At 45.2% G+C, this 20,581-nt stretch overlaps 1 protein-coding gene across 2 annotated transcripts in view; it reads right to left on the bottom strand.

Annotated features, from left to right (window-relative positions):
- The window catches only part of LOC138286652 (sterol 26-hydroxylase, mitochondrial-like), a 92,603-nt gene that overhangs the window by 71,400 nt on the left and 622 nt on the right, over positions 1 to 20,581 (bottom strand). Inside the window, exons 1-2 of one of the 2 annotated variants that reach the window (XM_069227115.1) lie at positions 19,461 to 20,561; positions 735 to 925 (exon numbers count right to left, since the gene is read on the bottom strand). In XM_069227115.1, coding sequence (XP_069083216.1) covers positions 735 to 925; positions 19,461 to 19,478 — 209 coding nt within the window. In that variant the 5' untranslated portion in view covers positions 19,479 to 20,561. Of the gene's footprint in view, positions 1 to 734; positions 926 to 19,460; positions 20,562 to 20,581 lie in introns of those variants that run through there. The other variant, XM_069227114.1, reaches the window with a different exon arrangement.

The following is a 20,581-nucleotide window of genomic DNA, read 5'->3' on the forward strand; positions in this document are numbered from 1 at the left end:
CCCCAGAAAATGTTGTGCACATGTAAAGCGCACAAATGCACTAGGGGCATTTGTGCGCTACATGGCATTTTAAAAAATGCATTTTTTAAACTTCTACATGGTTACCATCAACTTGGAGTTGAAGGTAATACCATTTCCTAAATGCCTATTTTGCATTTAGGAAATGCTTTGTACATGTGCTTAGGAAATCACAAATAAGGAATCCCTATTTGGGATTTCCTATTTGGGAATCACAAAATGAGATTTCTACTGGGTAGAAATCGCATTTTGCGATTCCCTATGGGCATTTGCACATCGGAAAAGGGAATTTAGCTTTTCTTATTGAACCAAAATTGTGATTTGGTCCATTAAGATATGCTAAATCCCTTAGTACATTTGGCCTTAAGTCTCTATATTCACCACCTATCTGGATTTCTGGTGACAACTAGGATTTTGAAACTATAGAGTTATGTGTGTCACAGCTCAAATCCAAGCTCCATCTGTGCTCCAAAGAACCACCTCCACCTCACCCACACCAACAGGAGAACCTTTAAAATCAAGCACTTTTGGGCAGCCATTGTTGTCCCCACCAGAAAACACTTGCTGAGGTGGGCTTATCTTTAGAAAAGGTCTGTAAGGTTGGGGATGGCTTCCTTGACAAGTGATAGACCTTTTACAGAGACAGGCTTATCTGAAATTCTCTAGACAAGCTAAGCTCTGGACATCAGGAGTTCCCCTTTCCAGTGTGTACTCACGAAGTCAGGGGCCCTTTAGCCAGGCTCCTCAGCTCCCGGTACTCCTTCAGGGAGTCCATTTCTGACATCATGGGGAGTTTGCCATCCTGGCGCAGGACTGCTTCAATGGACTCTGGACTCGCAAGGCCCACATTCCTATCAAGTCTGAGGCCAGCACGCCACATCGGTCCATATATCTTCCTCTGCACGATCTAAAACCCACAAGAGACAAAATATGATTGTGTTTCCTACTACTTGAGCACACTGTCTTCATAAACGGACAAGATATTTGTTTCTTCTGGGTGAATAGACTACTTGACCCAACGTCTATGAAAGAGGGTCAAAGCTTTTCCATCATTTAATGTCTGCAGTGCATCTTTCCGTCCCGCCTCCCCTACCTCTGAATGGACCATATAGATGCACACCTGTGGTCCGTTGCCCATCCTTCAGTATCCTTACAGATGCACTACTATAGTGTATGTATGACATCCTTTGGGCCTCCACTACATCGGAATGGACCCTACAGACCCACTAATGAGTGTATTACCTCCTTCGGTTCAGACTGCACTACCACTTAGATGTACTAGTGTGGTGTCGGCAGCACATTATTATTAGGAAACCTTTATTTGGTTTTATATGAAAACCATATACATAACTACAAAATAAATCCATACAATACATAAAAAAATAAAACAATCCAGAAGTGCATTTAAAACAATAAGACAAAGATAACATTTGTATCCCTAGTATTCTTGATTTCTATTAAAAAACTAAACTAAACAGAGCAAACTGAGTATGTTCAGCCTGAAGCATTTGCAAAAAGATAGGTGCAAATGTCTGTTTAAAGATAAATTTGTGTAAGAGAGGTATCAAATAGCGTTTCTGAATATACCCGTAAAATGTACCCCCCCTCCACAAAAAAGTGCAATGTGCAAGGGACAGAAACCTTGTCACAAGGGCATGGTGGCAAAAGTTTGGAAAGTACCCACTCTCTCGAAAACAGAGCAGAGAGTGCACAGTATGGAGCATAAAATGTGTCCAAAGAAACCTTTCCAAGCTATTATGGACCAGAGTCAAATACAATTCAATATCAGCAATTATTTTCAATAAAATAAAAGATCTTCTGGTGGCCTTGAACAACTAGCGAGTCTCCGCCTGGCAACGCCTAGAAATCAATTGCAGCTTATGGGTCTATAATGCCAAAAGGGTTAACCTCTTCGTTGCGGGCGTCGGCCACTGGCCGACGCCCACACACCCTCCCTGGTGCGGGTCACGACCAGTGGCCGACACCAGGAAGGGTATCAATAAATCCTCGGGTGTGTCGCACCCGAGGATTTATTTATTTTTTTAAACCCCCCCCCGGGAGACACGGAAGCTTCCGTGTCTCCCCCCGCCCCCCCACCCGCCCCTTTGTGACGTCAGCGCGCCTCGCGGCGCGCTGACGTTGCAAAGGTGTTTTCCCCATCAAAGCAGGAAGCAGCCTTGCGGCCGCTTCCTGCTTTGATGGGGAAAACGGCCTTTCCCACGTTCGGGAAGGCCTCGTAAGAAAGGGGAGACACTCCCCTTTCTTACGAGGCCTTCCTGAAAGTGTTTCCTGGCGATCGCGCCCCCCCAGGGGATTGTTTTTTTTTTCATAAAAATAAAAAATAAATAAAATGACAGGGGGTCGCCCGTGGGCAGGGTGACCCCCTGTGGGGGCAATTTTTTTTTTAGATGTTGTAGGGTTTCCCTGGGGGCCATTTTGGCCCCCAAGGAAACCATACAACAACTAAAAAAAATAGATCTATATATAGATCTATATTTATATATCTATGTAGATAGATATATCTATGTACATGGATATATCTATAGATATATCTATCTACATAGATATATATATATATATAGAGGTAGATCTATATATACCAAAGAGATTTATAAAGTGTGCTACTCACCTGTGAGGGTCTCAAGGCGCTTGGGGTGGGGGCGGGGGGAGGGAAAGGGGCTGGGAGGTTCACTGTTCGAAAAGCCAGGTTTTGAGGCCCTTCCTGAAAAGAAGTAGGTTTTGGGTCTTGCGAAGGTGGGTTGTGAGGGCGTTCCAGGTTTTGGGTGCAAGGTAGGAGAAGGATCTGCCCCCGGTGGTGGTGTGTTTGATGCGGGGGACAGAGGCGAGAGAGAGGTCAGCTGAGCGGACGTTTCGTGTGGGGGTGTGGAAGGTGACTCTCGTTGAGGTAGGCAGGGCCTGTGTTGTGGAGTGATTTGTGTGCGAGGATGAGGATCTTGAAGGTGATCCTTTTGTCAATGGGGAGCCAGTGGAGGGATTTGAGGTGTGGAGAGATGTGTTCGTGTCGGCGGAGGTCGAGGATGAGTCGTGCTGCTGAGTTCTAGATGCGTGTAGTTTGCGCTTGAGTTTTAGAGTGGTGCCGGCGTAGAGGGCGTTTCCGTAATCAAGCCTGCTGCTGATGTGTGCGTGAGTGACAGTTTTTCTGTCCGAGCCCCGCAAGTCACCCCTCCTTGGATTCCCCTAGGTCTCTAGTTTTCAGAAATGCACAGGTTTGGTAGGTTTCCCTAGGTGCCGGCTGAGCTAGAGGCCAAAATCTACAGGTAGGCACTTTGCAAAAAACAGCTCTGTTTTCTGTGATGTGTCCACGTTGTGTTTTGGGGCATTTCCTGTTGCGGGCGTTAGGCCTACCCACACAAGTGAGGTATCATTTTTATCGGGAGACATGGGGGGACGCAGGGTGGAAGGAAATTTGAAGCTCCTCTCCGATTCCAGAACTTTCTGTCACCGAAATGTGAGGAAAACTTGTTTTTTTAGCCACTTTTTGAGGTTTGCAAAGGATTCTGGGTAACAGAACCTGGTCAGAGCCTCGCGAGTCACCCCATCTTGGATTCCCCTAGGTCTCTAGTTTTCAAAAATGTACAGGTTTGGTAGGTTTCCCTAGGTGCCGGCTGGGCTAGAGGCCAAAATCTACAGGTAGGCACTTTGCAAAAAACAGCTCTGTTTTCTGTGATGTGTCCACGTTGTGTTTTGGGGCATTTCCTGTCGCGGGCGCTAGGCCTACCCACACAAGTGAGGTATCATTTTTATCGGGAGACTTGGGGGGACGCTGGGTGGAAGGAAATTTGAGGCTCCTCGCAGATTCCAGAACTTTCTGTCACCGAAATGTGAGGAAAACTTGTTTTTTTAGCCACTTTTTGAGGTTTGCAAAGGATTCTGGGTAACAGAACCTGGTCAGAGCCCCGCGAGTCACCCCATCTTAGATTCCCCTAGGTCTCTAGTTTTCAAAAATGTACAGGTTTGGTAGGTTTCCCTATGTGCCGGCTGAGCTAGAGGCCATAATCTACAGGTAGGCACTTTGCAAAAAAACAGCTCTGTATTTTGTGAAAAAATGGGATTTGTCCACGTTGTGTTTTGGGGCATTTCCTGTCGCGGGCGCTAGGCCTACCCACACAAGTGAGGTATCATTTTTATCGGGAGACTTGGGGGAACATAGAATAGCAAAAAAAGTGTTATTGCCCCTTATCTTTCTCTACATTTTTTCCTTCCAAATATAAGAGAGTGTGTAAAAAAGACGTCTATTTGAGAAATGCCCTGCAATTCACATGCTAGTATGGGCACCTCGGAATTCAAAGATGTGCAAATAACCACTGCTCCTCAAAACCTTATCTTGATCCCATTTTGGAAATGCAAAGGTTTTCTTGATACCTCTTTTTCACTCCTCATATTTCAGCAAATGAATTGCTGTATACCCAGTATAGAATGAAAACCAACTGCAGGGTGCACCTCATTTATTGGCTCTGGGTACCTAGGGTTCTTGATGAACCTATAAGCCCTTTATATCCCCGCAACCAGAAGAGTCCAGCAGACAAAACGGTATATTGCTTTCAGAAATCTGACATCGCAGGAAAAAGTTACTGAGTAAAACATAAAGAAAAATGGCTGTTGTTTTCAGCTCAATTTCAATATTTTTTTATTTCAGCTGTTATTTTCTGTAGGAAAACCTTGTAGGATCTACACAAATGACCCCTTGCTGAATTCAGAATTTTGTCTAGTTTTCAGAAATGTTTAGCTTTCCGGGATCCAGCATTGGTTTCACACCCATTCCTGTCACTAACTGGAAGGAGGTTGAAAGCACCAAAAATAGTAAAAATGGGGAATGTCCCAGTAAAATGCCAAATTTGTGTTGGAAAATGTGGTTTTCTGATTCAAGTCTGCCCGTTCCTGAAAGGTGGGAAGATAGTGATTTCAGCACCAGAAACCCTTTGTTGATGGCATTTTCAGGGAAAAAACCACAAGCCTTCTTCGGCGGCCCTTTTTTCCCATTTTTTTGGAAAAAACTAAATTTTCACTGTATTTTGGCTATTTTCTTGGTCTCCTCCAGGGTAAACCACAAACTCTGGGTACCATTAGAATCCCTAGGATGTTGGAAAAAAAGGACGCAAATTTGGCGTGGTTAGCTTATGTGGACAAAAAGTTATGAAGCCCTAAGCGCGAACTACCCCAAATAGCCAAAAAAGGGCTCAGCACTGGGGGGGAAAAGGCCCAGCAGCTAAGGGGTTAAAAAACACTTAGCTTTTTAAAGTTGGGTGGACCCTATGTTTAATGTAATCAGGCCAAGGAATTTTATCAGCCCCAATAGGAGAAAAGTAGTCCTGAATGACAGCTTTGATAAAAACAGTCTGTCTCAATCCTAATAGACACACAGATGAGGAAAGACCAGAATTTGATGATGTCCTCTAAATCGTTCTGACCAACGTTCGCATGACATAAAACTATTGAAACTATGTGGTAGGGCCACAACTCCCTGAAGAATCAATTTTCTTCTGGAAAGAAGACACTTTGGAATAACTCCATATTCCAGCACCATAACATGCAATAGGTAATCATTAGCCTTTATAAATTCTCAATGAAAGTGCAAGTGAAAGTTTAGACCCAAGTCTAGTGACATAATTATATACTACCAGAGAGCCATGACAAACTACTCATGTATCTACGTTAGGAGGGAGTGCCACTTGTTAAGATTAGGGCTGGGTGGAGCGTAGAAGTGCCACCTGCCTGGCCAAATATGCGCACGATCTCAGAACTCGTTGATGAGCAGAGTTGAGGTCCATGAACTCCAGAGGCAGTGAGCCTTCCCTGGCAGCGGTGTACTTTCTAATTAAGAGGTCTAAATTAAAGCATTGTTCTATGATGCCATCACCAGGACTGAAAGTATACTGGAGATCAGATACAATGTTACCCTTTTCAACCAGTCAGATAGTCTCTTTATAATGACCCTACCCAGGACCTTAATAATTGAGTCTCTTTGGAAGATTGGTCAATGACAAGCACAGTCTCCTTTATAGCCCTTCTTGTACACTGACTGCCTGATGGAGTGGGCTCTAGACGAGGGGAGACGTGAATTAGAAGTAGCGTTAGGGTTATTAGTGATAACAGGAGCTTTTACATAAGGGTTGCCTTTATACCAATCCATTGCAACTGCATCGGGTCCAGAAGCCTTTCCTTAACAGCTGTTTGCATGTGGTCACAGAAATCTCAACAGGGTCGAAAATAACAGAAGTGACTAATGAGGCTGGGCGATGCATCTTGACCTACGGATATGTGGACTTAAGCTTGCTATTTGATGATATCACAAATAAAACACATTTTACTAACATGAGTGAACCACCTATTAGTCTGAATGGAAGATACTAGGACAGCAGTATTATGAGCACTAAAAATTAGAAGAATAACCACCCTCCAAAACACACTTTGATAATTCAGTTCACAGGCTGCCTCTAATTCTTCCTCAGGCTTCAGATCAAGGGTCTATACCGTTGTCTTAAGGGCATGTCTGTAATGGTCTCTATATATGTTGGCCACAGTTTTATCATGGGGTCTTTCTAAGTTGCGACAAAGTGTAAGAGTGCATCATCTACAGGAATTAGTCTGTTGACAAGGTTAGAAATTGAGTTGAAAGATCTTGAATCCATGTTTAAATCTAAAACACAAAACACCTCTTAGGCACATATTGACAATAAATCTCATAAGAAATGATCTGGATTCACCAATTCCCAGCAAATTATGCGTCATTGGTTTTGTAATCTCTCAGATCTGGCATAGGTTAAAATGCTAGTATCTAAGCAGTGGGGTCAGATGAAGAACAGCGGGGAGTTGTGATCACTAAATTGGCTAACAAGCATATGAAACATGGGTATGGTGTTTCTAAGAAACTATGACAAAACAATTTAATAAATTGTACTATAATGATCATGATCAGTGAAAGTGGGAAGAAAAGTGAAATCAGATCCATTACATTCATGAATATTCCTCAGATTGATAAGATTAAAATCAAGCAGAAGATTATTCAAACTTTTATCGTTTTTATCCTTCCTGGAATGAAAACCAAAATCATCTGAAATAAAATCAAAATATGTAGCAACAGGCCAGTTTCCAGCAGACATCTGTAAATAAAAGTGCCCCATCAGAATTACTTGAAATGGATAGTTTGCAGAACTACTAAATTGCTCTAAGAAAACAGATAATGATTTTAAGTGACGTGGATCCGAGCGACTAAGATGGTCATTACAAAAATTACAGAGAAGAAAGTTTTGATTGGTTCTGACACAGAGTACAAATTGGTGTACAGTACAGAAACCTTACAATTGGGCGAAGAGGGAACCAAAGTAAGAAAATTCTCCATTTGCTTGGCAAGATCATGGGAGAGTGGCTCAAATCGAATAGAAGAATAAGACATCCAAATGAAAGTCCAACTTGAACAAACTCTCTTGTAAAAAAAAAAAAAATATATATATATATATATATATATATATATATATATATATATTTTATCATATTGCTTAACAAAGAAAACCCTTTCCAGGTGATCGGGTTTGGCCGAACTGAAAGCCCACAAAGAAATGTTCAAGTAAGCAGAATTTGCTTTGGAAGTATTATTCGGCATACTAGTGGAGCCTACTTTTGTGTAGCTGTGGAGGAAGGGGAAGTAGACAGTCAGTCTACACAATTAAGAGACTAATACAGCAAACCTGTTGTGCCTAGATCATGGGTGTACACACTGTCAGAAGGATAAAGTGTGTGGAGCTAACACATGACCCTTGCAAGTTGCAAGTTACAAGGTGGAGATCTATAAAAAAAAATACTACCAGAAGAATGCTAATTTGACCACTAGGAGGGTGGAACCATGTTAGGTTATGCAGAATGTGCTCCACAAGAAAAGCATGCCTGAAGTTAACTCCCATGCAATCATCTTACCACCATTTTGGGATCTTTTCAATCCAATGAGCTAGCCTCATCACAATGATGTTGTTATATAGACGGCAGCCACCTCCTACCTGCATGTTAATCAAATGAACAACTTTATTTTTTAGTTACATATGGCCTTCGTCATGACTGGAGCTCAAATAAGGAACACCGCCAAAATTAATACTTAAGTGGATGCTTCGGGTGGTATCTGTAGGAGAGTGGATGATTGTACAACAGGATTAGGACATGCAGGGAACACCATATCCCGAGTAGAAGTTGGCTCGACTCCTGAATTCAAAGTGATGATGACACAGGGTAGGTACATCCTGAAATGCAGTGATCAGAGTGGGGACATTTGCAAGAGCGTTAGGAGGTAACAGAGTTGAGTTGCTAGTATTGATACAGGTGATGGACTCTGCTTCAGTTATGGGTATTTGAAAGTTAGCGGAAACAGAAAAACATATATTAGGTTGAAAAGGCACATTTAGTTGTGTTGGTAAATTGGATAGGTTTTTTTTCAATTGATGTCAGTCTCGTTTGTATTGCACAAATAATCCTTTTAATAATGATTTCAAGTTCATCAGAGAGGTATAGCTCTCTGATGTAGTTTGAGTTATCAAGCCTTTCCTTGTTTGAGAAGGTCCAGAATCTGGATGTATGAACTTAAGCTTCCTTCTTGATGGAACTTCTGATGAGTCATTTATTTTTACCTTTTTACAGTAGGAGACACTTTCACTCACTTACCCTGTCAAGGGATTTCATGAATGTCAGCTTCACTGGTAAGGGAGTTGTGAAATATACAGAGGTTAATAGCCTGTAAACTATTGTCCATGATCCGGTCATTAATGATAGCTGAAGCATACTCCTGGGTCTTTTCAGGTAAGGGTTCACTCGTTGCAGCAGTTCTGGTTCCACTATACCGTTTTCGTTGTTAAGAGCACCAACTGCATTAGTTAAATAACTCATAATAGAGGATGTGATGGGATGGTCCTTGCCCGCAATAGATGTGGATGGTACTTTCCAACAGAAAATGATTGGATCAAAAACACAAGGAGCTTGAAATGTGGCCTGGCATCTATTGTGTGCAGATGGCACAGTCTTCCCCCGGGTATACCCCGCGCATCGGGAATGGAAAGCACTCGACGTGGTGCCTCGTGGATGGTGTGTGCCTCCTCCCCAATCCGTTTCATGTGTTGCAGCCTTGAAGGTGTAGTCTCACTCTCCCAAATAGTTCAAAGCAGCAACAGTAGTTCAAATGCCCCACGCAGAGGGAATGGACAACACTGCAAGTGGTGCCTGGGGCATGGTGTCCACCACCTCCCCCACAATGCATTGCAGCTTGGGAGGAGTAGTCTTACCCCGTCCTCCCTCCCAGGTACATCAAAGCAGCTAGAGTACTTAAGGCATCTTTCTTTTCCACGTCTACTCCTGAGTAGAAGCTACAGATGCACTAGAGTTGTGTCCGCAATGTATTCTTTGATTTCACCTCCATCATTTCAGAATGGACTCTACAGACCTAATACTGTACTTCATTCAGTTCCACTGCTGCCACTTCTGAATGGACCCTTTAGTTACACTACTGTGGTGCTTGTAATACTTCCTTCTGTTGCACCTCCACTACTTTTGAGTGGACCAAAAAGCACTACTGTGGTTTCTGTAGTGTACTTTTGATCATGTTTCCAGTACTTCTAAAAAGGCTTCTTCTGAAGGGACCCTTTAGATGTGCGACTTTGAAATCTGTATTGGATCCTTCAGTTCTTCCTCCATGACTTTTGAATGAAGACTACACATTCACTACTGTAGTGTCTAATATTTCCTTCTGTTCTGCCTCCACTACTTCTGAATATACCCCAGATGTGCACTTCTCTGGTGCCCGCAGTGTTTGTTGGGTGTTATTCTATTACTTCAAGTCTGATAGTATCACATACTTGTGGTGATGTGATCTCTGGGGCTTCACCCGTCAGGTCAAGTTAACCAGTCTTGACTTCGCGGGGGTGGGGAACAAATAAAATACATTTCCTGGTCACTGAAGGCACACAGGCTCTAAGCATGCCCTGCGGCCACTCGTAACGCTGTATGAAAGCAGTGTTAGGATTGGCTGGAGCAGTGCCCTGGCTTGGCACTCTCAGGCAAACTGGGAGCCTGTGCCTACTCTCTCCAGCCCAGCAACACACTGCCAGGTTGGAGAGAGCAAAGTGCGCATGTGTGTTTGGCAGGCCCGAGATGACCGGCCGGCTGTGCACTCCCCTTTTGTTCCTGTCATCCCCCATGGCCCCGCTCCTTTAACAATAAAATCGATAATAAACACAGATTATTATCGTTTTATTGTTAAAGGCTGCTTATAACATTGGATGGTAGCTAGTGGAAACATTCAGCGCTAATGAACTGCCATAATAATGTTGAAGTCTGCCGTGAGGATTAACTGTAATATTGTGAATTCTACCCTCACTTCAGTTAGACTGCCAGTAAGTTCATTGTTTTTCTTGCCTTACCCCTTTTTGGATATGCTGTTAGGAGTGTGAGGATTGATTGTGGTATTTAAAAAAGACCCGCGTGGCTGCTGTGTGCTGTCCCAGGCATTCCGAGTGTGAGTGGATGCGCGTGTGTCGCCCGCTTCATAATGAAAGCAAGCTGTACGTGCTGCCATGTGAGGTGCTAGTGGGCGGTTTGCTGATGTAACAGTTCTGAAGGTGGAACGCGCACTGCTGCGGCCGAGGAAAAAGGAAGCAGAGTATGATGCGCATCTGAAGAAAAATTGAGAGTTCAACCTGCACGGGTTACGGCGCATGGAAAAAAAAGCTGGAACATGGGTGAGAGCTGCAACAAGGTATTAAAGCGGCGAAATATGAGTGGTTGGAGCTGCGTTGTGTTACGTGAGGATTCTGCAAGTAGAACTGAGACATAAAGGCATTGGAAGGCATTCAAGCAGCAATCATCACTCCTCCGGTGTGAACTATGCACCTGAAGAATTGTGAAACGTCTTCAATTGTCAGAAATGTGAGTGTAATTTCGGATGAGAGGTCACTCAACGGGGACTTTAAAGTATCATTTGCTTGATATAGTTGTGTGCCATCTAGTCTGGTTTGCCATGCCAGCATTTGTCTGAGAGCCATTATCAACTTGCTGGATAAGTGTATTTTTATTTATGCCATGCTGAATTTGCCGCCCATGTGCATTTTATTAAGTGTTATACTGCCTAACTGTATTTTCAATCATGCCATGCTTGTTTGGGGTCTGCGGCCTTATACCCCTGGTCATGTAAGGTGTGTGGCATGTGTGATGTAGAATGGTGTTGCGTGTTAAGGGCCGTGTACCCTAGTGCTGTGCTGCAGGGTTGAGTACAGTAGTGTTGAGTTGCAGGGTTGACTACTCTAGTGTTGCGTTGCAGGGTATTGTACCCAACTATTGCTTTGCAGGGTTGTGTACCCTAGTGTCACATTGCAGGGTCGACTACCCCAGTGTTGCTTTACATGGTCAAGTACCCTAGTGTGGTGTTGCAGGGTTGAGTACCCTACTGTTGTATTGCAGGGTTGTGTACCCTAAAGTTGCATTGCAGGGTCAAGTACCCTACTGTTGCGCAGCAGGGTCGAGTAACCTAGTGTTACGTTGAAGGGTTGTGTACCCGAGTGTTATGTTGATAGGTTGTGTACCCCAGTGATGCGGTGCAGAGTTGTGTAGCCTAGTGTTGCATTGCAGGTCTAAATACTCTAGTGTTGCTTTTCAGGGATGACTACCCTTGTGTTGTGTTGCATGGTTGTGTACCCTAGTGTTGCGTCGCAAGGTTGAGTACCCTAGAGTTGCGTTGATGGGTTGTGTACCCTAGTGTAAATTTGCAGGGTTAAGTACCCTAGTGTTGCATTGATGGGTTGTGTACCCTAGTGTTGCTTTGCAGGGCTGTGTACCCTAGTGTTGCGCTGATGCGTATGCTGCACCTCCTTGTCATTTTGTGTTGCAGAAGGGGGTGAGTGTGGTGTTGGGTTGAGGAGTATGTTGCAACTCCTTGTTGCAGTGTGTTGCTGAAGGGGGTGAATGTGGTGTTGCGTTGATGAGTATGTTGCAACTCCTTGTTGCAGTGTGTTGGTGAAGGGGCCGAGCGTAATTGGATTGTATTACGTGTTCATTACTGTATCGATATTTTAGGACTGTTTATCATTTATTTACATCTTTAGTCCTTTTATTTGCTGTTTATTTCAGTTTAAATTTGTACTACCATCTATTTGTCCTTATGTTAAAGGAGGATGTTATTTCCATCATTTGATTTCTCTAAGGAGAGAAGATGTGTTGTGACTTGAACTGTTGCTATGCATTCTCTTTGCAACAAATTCTCATTTTATGTTACTTGGCAGGGTGAAAGATTTACATGTGATTATTATTATATATGCCTTTGATGAGAGAAAGGTTCATGCATGATTTAGATTATATATCTCGAGGAAGTGTGAAATGGTTATAATCGATTCCCAATGCATATTTCCCAAAAACATGTGAGGCTTAAACAGAATTCTCCTTGTATCGCTTGCTAAGAATAAGGCTTATGCATGGTTTTCACTATATGCATATCTACTATAAGGGTAAAAAGGACATACAGCTTACAAGGCCACAATTCTCATTGTATCTACCGTGCAAGTTTAAAAGGCTTATGCATGATTCACACTGCAGATCACTCGAAAGGGCAAAAAGCTAATGCATGATTATCACTTACTATCAGTTGAAAGAGTGAACAGCTTTTCATCATACACTACTTGGAATGGTAAAAGCATATAAATGAGTCATTATATATCCATGGATGAATTAAAGGCGTATTTATGCTTGTCATTATATTTTTGATCGAAGGGGGCAAGCCTTAACCAAAATGATCATTATATACGCCTTGGAAATGTAAAAAATATTAAAAATGTGTCCCTTGGAAAAGAAAAGGGGTCTCTTGCAGGATTACTCTTGATGCTCTCTCCCTGTCCCCTGGAAGAGTTTAGGCTCACTCATGATGACTGTGTGTCATGGAGGGTGAAAGGTTTGCACGGCATTGTCTTTGTATATCCCTTGGAAGGGTAGAAGTAAAGAGGAAAGAGTGACACCAAGTTAAGGTTGATCTTCCCATGCCAAACTCAGCTAATCTAGTTAGTAGCTTGGAGTGGGAGACCATGTCAAAGGCTGTGGAGGTAAGTAGAAAGACCTGCGCCACAGTCCTGTCCAAAATATAGAATGTTCCTGATGCTGTTCTCAGTGACAATTACCAGGGCATTTTCTATTCCATTGCATGGGCCCAAATCCTGACTGGGAACTGTCAAAGATTTTACCTTCTGGATATTCAGGTAGCTGAGCGTTGACAGCTTTTCCCACAATCTTAGTTTGCAGCTGTAGTAATGAGCTTGGTCTGTAATTGATGGGAACTGTGGGATCAGCAGAGGCCTTTTTTGTTGTTTTGTTTTTTTTCTCAATTAAGGGTGTTATCCTGGCCTGTTTTCAGATGTGCGGGACTGCATCATATCTTTTTTTTTTGTAATCTTTTTATTGGCTTATAGTACATAACAGTCCGGATATGCATCCGGGCACAACATCACTGCTTGTATAATTGTACCGACATGAATTAATACAATTTGGACATAACAGATTAACTATAATGAAAGATCAGAAGGTGAAAAGAAAGATTGAAACATATAGAGAAATAGGGGGTTATTCCAACTTTGGAGGAAGTGGTAATCCGTCCCAAAAGTGACGGTAAAGTGACGGATATACCACCAACCGTATTACAAGTCCATTATATCCTATGGAACTCGTAATACGGCTGGTGGTAAATCCGTCACATTTGGGACGGATTACCACCTCCTCCAAAGTTGGAATAACCCCCATAGTGTAGAAACTGCCTGTGGGTGGTCCTGTACAGGAGGGAGGAGACGACAAAGGGGGGAGGTAGGCCCAAGGGGTGGGTGGCAACCGCATCCTGTATGCTCTGGGGGTGTTTTTCATATATGTGGTCAGCTACACGGAATCCCATCATGTAAGATTTAAAGCAGTGTGTATGTTGTGTTGAGACAGCTTCTCATGTGTACTCTCATTTGTCTTCGTGCTTCATCAATGCGGTGGATATGTGTATTATGTGTAGAAGATAAAGCTGCTGGTAGCTCAAGGGGGTCGAGTGTCATCTTTATTCTCAATTGAAACAACGAGGGAATCCCACGTATCTACCCCCTTGACTGTCACTCCCCTGTCTTGGAGAGAATGCAGTACCTGCGCCTCCGCCTTCGCCCAGTTCAACAGCTCGCCTGTCCAGCGGTGTGTGTCTGGCACATTCGGTGCCTTCCACTGCATCGCCAAGAGGCATTTATATAGCACGAACGCCAGGTCAATGCACCTCCGCACCGGTTTCCCTCCTTTGGGTCTTGGGCGGATACCTAATAAACAGGATTCGGGCGTGGGAGACAATGAGTGGCCCAACCATTCAGCAGTCAGTGTGGTTATGGTTTGCCAGGACTGCAGCACCGGGCGGGGGGCAATCCCACGTCATATGAAAGAAAGTAGCATCTGGGTCACCACATCTCAGGCATTCCTGACTAGTTTGAGGGAACATACGCCGGAGCCTATGTGGAGATAGGTAGGTTTGATGTAAGTAATTGAATTGCGTGTATCGGAATCTAGGGTTACGTGATACTTCGTATGTCAAATTAAGTGCTGTGTTCCATGCCTGCTGTGTCAGTGGTGTAGGGAGAACCATGTCTCACCTAGCCTTCGCTTTTGCCTGAGCCACTTCCGGGCTCCCTAGCAGAGTACTGTATATCCGAGATGTACTGAGCTGTGTACCCAGACTGGCTAATAAATCATGCAGGATAGGAGCAGTCGGGGGTTCGAGTTCCCCACATTTCCATGTAGTACGTACGAGCTGTTGTAAAGCACAGTATGTTATAAACCAGCCTTGACCCAAGTCATAGGCATTCGCGAGTGACGCGTAGGTCAGTAATTGACCCTCCCCGAAAATGTCCTCTATTGTCTGTATGCCCTTTGTGGGCCAAGAGGACAGTCTATGCTGTCCAGCCATCCTCCCAGCATTCGGAATGGACATCAGGGGAATCCTAGGTGAGTAGAGTGTGGCCCGATTCCCATCTAGTACGTAGCAACGCCAATTCCATCGAGCTGCGTTCAACAGGATGTTGTGAAAGTGCGAAGGTCAACTGTGGTCTAGCAGCCATCGCAACACATTAGTGTGACCCAAGGAGGCATGTACCGTCCGTGCTTCTAAGCTTGGGGGGTCCTGCCTCCAGCGCGAAATCCAATCTATCTGCGCTGCCGCATAGTACAGCTCGTAGTGCGGGGCGCCAAGTCCCCCCTGCTTAAGCGGTAAATGTATGTTGGCTAGAGCCACCCGCCGGCGTCCACTGCCCCACACCAAGCCAGTCAACAGACTATTCAGCGTCCCAAAGAAAACACGAGGAAGTAACAGCGGCAGTGCAGAAAAAGGATATAGCCGTCGCAGAAGTATGATCATCTTTCAATCGCCACTCTCCCCAATGGGATAACGGGAACGAGCACCAAAAAGGTAATTAGCCTCTGATGGATCTGCCCGTACGTCCCAGGTTCCCTTCTCGAGATCCGTTGCACTATGATATATGTGAATCCCGAGGTATTTGAAGGTGGTATAGCACCATGGTAAAGCATATGTCAAGGCCGTGGGCCTCCGAGTTTCCGGAACCAGTGTCATCGGAAACAGGCAGGACTTTGTCCACTTCACGTGCAGGCCAGAGAGGTCTCCAAGTAAATCCAGCAACCGCAGTAAGTCCGGGAGGGACTCTGAGCAGTTGCATAGATATATTAGCGCATTGTCCGCATATAGGGAGACGATTCGGTACGTATCACTGTCAAGTATGCCTCACTCTGGAGCTCTGCTCCTGATCCTTGCCGCTAGCGGTTAGATCGCCAATGCAAACAATATCGGCGAGAGGGGGCAGCACTGCCTCGTGCCTCTACCGATGTCAAACCCGTCTGATATACTCCCGCCCGTTTTAACCCTGGATGTCGGTCTTGAGTATAAGACGGTGATCCATGGCATGAATGCTTTGCCGAAACCCATGCGCCTCAATGCCTCCATTAAAAAGGGCCAGCCCAGTGTATCGAATGCCTTTTCTATATCTAGGGATACCGCTACGCGTTCATACTCAGATTCCGGGGCATCAGCCATGAGCCTTATCAGGCATCGTATATTAATGAAGGTGTTTCGACTGGGGATAAAACCGGACTGGTCTTCATGGACCAGAGTCAGCAGCAGCGGGAGAAGGTGATTCGCCAAGATCTTCCCCAATAATTTACAGTCTAAGTTTAACAATGATAGGGGATGGTACGACTGAACATCTAATGGATCGCGGCCTGGCTTAGGGAGAGCCACTATTATTGCTTTGCGTTGTGATTCCAGGAGCCGACCCTCTGTAAAAGCCTCTTTTAGCACTTCCTGGTACGAATTAGTTATCTGCGCGGAAAATGTACGGTAGTACTCTGCTGGTAGACCATCACTGCCCGGTACTTTGTTGTGGGCCAGTTGGCGTAAAGTCTGCTGAAACTCTTCAAGATCTATGGGCCACTCCAATTCCAGCACCTGGGATGCAGAGAGGTGAGTCAAGTGGAGTGCATTGAAAAAGTCTGCCAATTGCCCTGATGTTGGGGGGGAGGGGGACGTGCAGCATATAAAGTACTACAATATTGCCTGAATGCTTCATTTATTTCTGATTGTGTGTTGACTATAACACCAGAATCTAGCCGTATGGTGCCTATGGGAGTGCGCTGTTGCTCACCACGTATTAACCAGGCTAGCAGCCTACCGGAGCGGTCCCCCTCGGAGTGCGTCCGGGCAACATAATGACGGTAGTCTAACTGCCGCAAGCGCGAGTCGACCTCAGTCCATTTTGTGCGTGTCATACCCAGAGCCTTCAACGCCACTCTGTCCGACGCCACCCCTCGCTCCACCTCCTGGAGTTCCGACTCAGTCTGCAGCAACTGTCGTACGAGCATGCGTCGCACCCCTCCCGCCGTCGATATACACAGGCCTCTCACCACCACTTTATGGGCGTTCCATTCCATTGCCCGTTAGGATGCAGTTAAGTGTAAAGTGTAAAATAAGTGTTGATGTGCTCTGCCAGTTCTAGGCGAAACAGGGGATCTAGTAGCAGGTTCGGTTGTAGGTGCCAGGGATGCGTGCGTGCGTTCTGCCCCACTGAAAGGAGGCCATCAAAGGGCAGTGATCTGATATGGTTTTCGCCAGATATGAAGCCTTGGTAAAGGTGTGAATCAGCCCATAAGAACTGAACAGCAAGTCTATTTGGGTGTGGGGGCGATGAACCGGGGAGAAAAAGGAATATTCTCTATGAAATGGGTGTAAATAACGCCAGTTTGAAATGGGTGTAAACTGCGATTGTTTTCCGACTGTGAATGCAGTCACAAAACAATCATACATCCCACCCTGACTCACAGTTAGAAAGGGAAGCCCTTTGTCTGCTTGTTATTGGTGTCTCAGCTTGACAACCTTGTGTTTGTCCCTCCATGGAGCATTACCTCTTTACAATCTCTGACAGACTGGCTCGCTGCTTCCACTGATTGCTTTCCAAGCACTATTTTTTCTTTTGTGTGAAGCACTTCGCTAGGGTGTGTGTGTTAGCAAGCAGTCTACCTTGCGTACATCTCTCTCCGCACTCGGTGTTGCACAGCTGCTTCTTCTCACCCCACTTGCACTTGCCAAAGTGCTTCTCCCCAATGGGCCCTCTGGGTTACTTTCATCCAACTCTCATGTTGCTTTGGCATCCCTGCCAGCTGTCCTGCCCCAAACGACCCCAACTGCTTTTGTGTGTGTCATTGCCTTTTTACTTACCAATCCTACTCAGATCTGTAACTAAAAAGAAAAAAAAAAAAAGTGACGTCATTTCGGAGCCCATGTATGCATAGTGCATGTGCCTACAAAAAGACACAGGCAGTCGCAATCTAAGGATCTTTTTTTTAATCCAGGCTGCACAGCTTCCTGGATGTTGGACCTCGGCTAAAAACACTGCAAAGCCAATAGATCACTTGGTCATAAAGGTGAGACCTAAAGGTGTTTATTTTCTATGCCAGGGCCTAGTCTATGCGTGCCACTATGCCACCTATAGCACTGGTATTAGGTACAAACGATGGTTACCGTCCCTCAATTCTCCGTGCCCCTCACCTTCTTCTCTCAAGTGACTAGAAGTAATTAGATTTGCAGAGCAGCACTGTAGGAAAGTGCCCTTTTGGACATGGTCACCCCACTTTTTGCTCACTGGTACTGAGGTTTTTCTACTGAGGTTTTTCTACTGAGGTACACTGGGTCCCTGATATTGAGGTCCCTAGTGCCAGTGCTCTTTCCCTAAAACGAGGTAAAATATCTAGATTGTTAATTTAATGCAAACACACCAGCACCACTGTAAGTCCCTAGTAAATGGTACCCCTGGTACCTAGGGCCAGGATACTAGAGGGGGTCCCTAAGGGCTGCAGCATGTACTGTGCCACCCTCAGGGACACCCCTACAAACTGCACAGGGACGGTCATCATAAACTGCTTGTCATGGTGCAAGCCATGAGTGAAAACACAACATTCCCCAATCAATGCATCTAAATATATGCAAGTCACCCTATAGAAGGCCTTGGAGCTCTAAAGCAGGGTGATTATATTTGATGTGAGGGCATGTCTGCATGAGCAGGTATGCTACTGTAATGTTGAGTTCAAATACTTGGACATTACAAGTGAACAGGGAAGCCATCCTAAGGTATGTGCTAGGCACTCATCACCACAGGTTACCTAGCTACATAGTGGCTTCACTGAAACCTATGGTGTTTTGTATCAAACATCTTGTCTTAATTAATCCAAACTGATGTCAGTCTTGGATTTACTATGACATGCACCCAGAGGGCACGTTAGAGGTGCCCCCTAAAACCTACTCGTCCTCTAGCGTGCAGGCAGACTGGTCTCAGTCAGTCTGACACCACGGACGGGTTTCTGACCTCCTGGAGATGAGAGCTTGCACTCTCAGAGGCCAGAAACAATGCCTGCCTGGAGGAAGGTGATCACACTGCCTACAGCTGCTTGGCAAGTGATTTAGCATATCAGGGCCAAGGGTTTCAAGTCCTTGCCGCCTTTGATATGCGACTCTGGCTTTCCCTAGACCTGGGACTTGCCACCCTTTTGCCCTGACGCCCACCTGCCACCAGGACAGGTGGGAAATTAGTTATTTAGTGGGCGTGTCCCATCTTTGGGCTAGTCACAACCTTAAGGTGTGCTACCTGAAGTGGACACTCGAGAAGGGTTCCACCATCTTGTTTTTGGTGGCACTAAGAATTCTGAAACAGGGTTAGACCTGTTGCTACTACTGTACACTTCCCTTAAGCTCCCAAAATTTAATATTTAGGTGGCCCCCTGACACCAGAAGAACAGATGTGTCTAACCCAAGAAGAAGGAGGAGGACAAAGACGAGCCGAAGAAGCAAGAACTGTAGACAACTGGTGTACTTTTGGCATAAAACTCTGCCTGCTTACCTGCTTCTGTCCAGACATTCATGACATCCCAACTCATCATGTGGGGAACGCCAAAAGCCTTTGAGGTCCTCCAGCACTTCACCAGCCTGTCAGCATCTCCCTTGGAGTGGAGGAGCCACTTCTCTGCTACCTGCAGGCACCAACAGCAATGTCCGGCTCATCGTTCTGCTGACCACTAGGTCCACCGATGCAGCAGCTGCCCACGAAGTGGTCACTGTGCTCCAAGAGACCTGACCCATCTCTCCACCAAGTGAGAAGACATCAGTACCCACTGGAGCCATCCTGCACCAATACCTGGGGTATCAGACCCCTGCAGCAACCAAAGCTGGTTTGAAGCCCAAACCAGACTCCGACGACGCAGCGACCAGCCGTCAAGCAACATTAGCATTGCAGAGAACATCGCCAAGAGTAGTGCAGCTGTCATGTTTTGTCCCTCTTCTTGCAGGGACAACAAAGAACAGTGAAGTCTTGACACAGGAGCACCAATGACAAAGATCTGACGAACCTGAGATCTACTGCCGGGGTCCCAAGACATCCAATGGTGTTCCCTCGCTCCTAGGACCCCCACCGACTGAGTCCCCCATTGAGAGCTACCAGACTTGTCCAGAAATCCCCCCCTTGCAGTTTCTTTCTAGGTGGCCCCCCCTGCCACCAACTGTTTCGTTGCAAGATACTGGACTAGCACTACTGCACCCAGAAGCTCCAGGGCAGGTAAAACTGTATCGCTGGTCTTGCTTGTGACCTTGCACCCCTAGCACACTACAACCCATAGAGGACCCCCAAGAATGGTTTGCAAGGACCCCTTTGCAGTAAAGGTACTTTACAACCTTTACCTCGTAAAAGCACCTTTGAGTAAAAGGGTCACTTATGTGCTAGATCAATACAACTGCAATAGTACTCATGTTCTTTGAAGTTTTCTGGTATTGACACATTATATATAACATTATATAAAACAAAGTAACTATTTTTCTAAACATTGGTCTCGAGTTCCTTCTTGAGTGTGTGTCTCACTTATTGACTGTGTGTCCAACAAATGCTTAGCACTACCCTCTAAGCCTAGCTGCTCGTCCACGTTACTACACAAGAGTGCTTTTTGGGATTAATAAACCAATGAGGGTCGC

This window comes from Pleurodeles waltl, chromosome 3_2, assembly GCF_031143425.1.
Source record: "Pleurodeles waltl isolate 20211129_DDA chromosome 3_2, aPleWal1.hap1.20221129, whole genome shotgun sequence".
NCBI lineage: Eukaryota > Metazoa > Chordata > Amphibia > Caudata > Salamandridae > Pleurodeles > Pleurodeles waltl.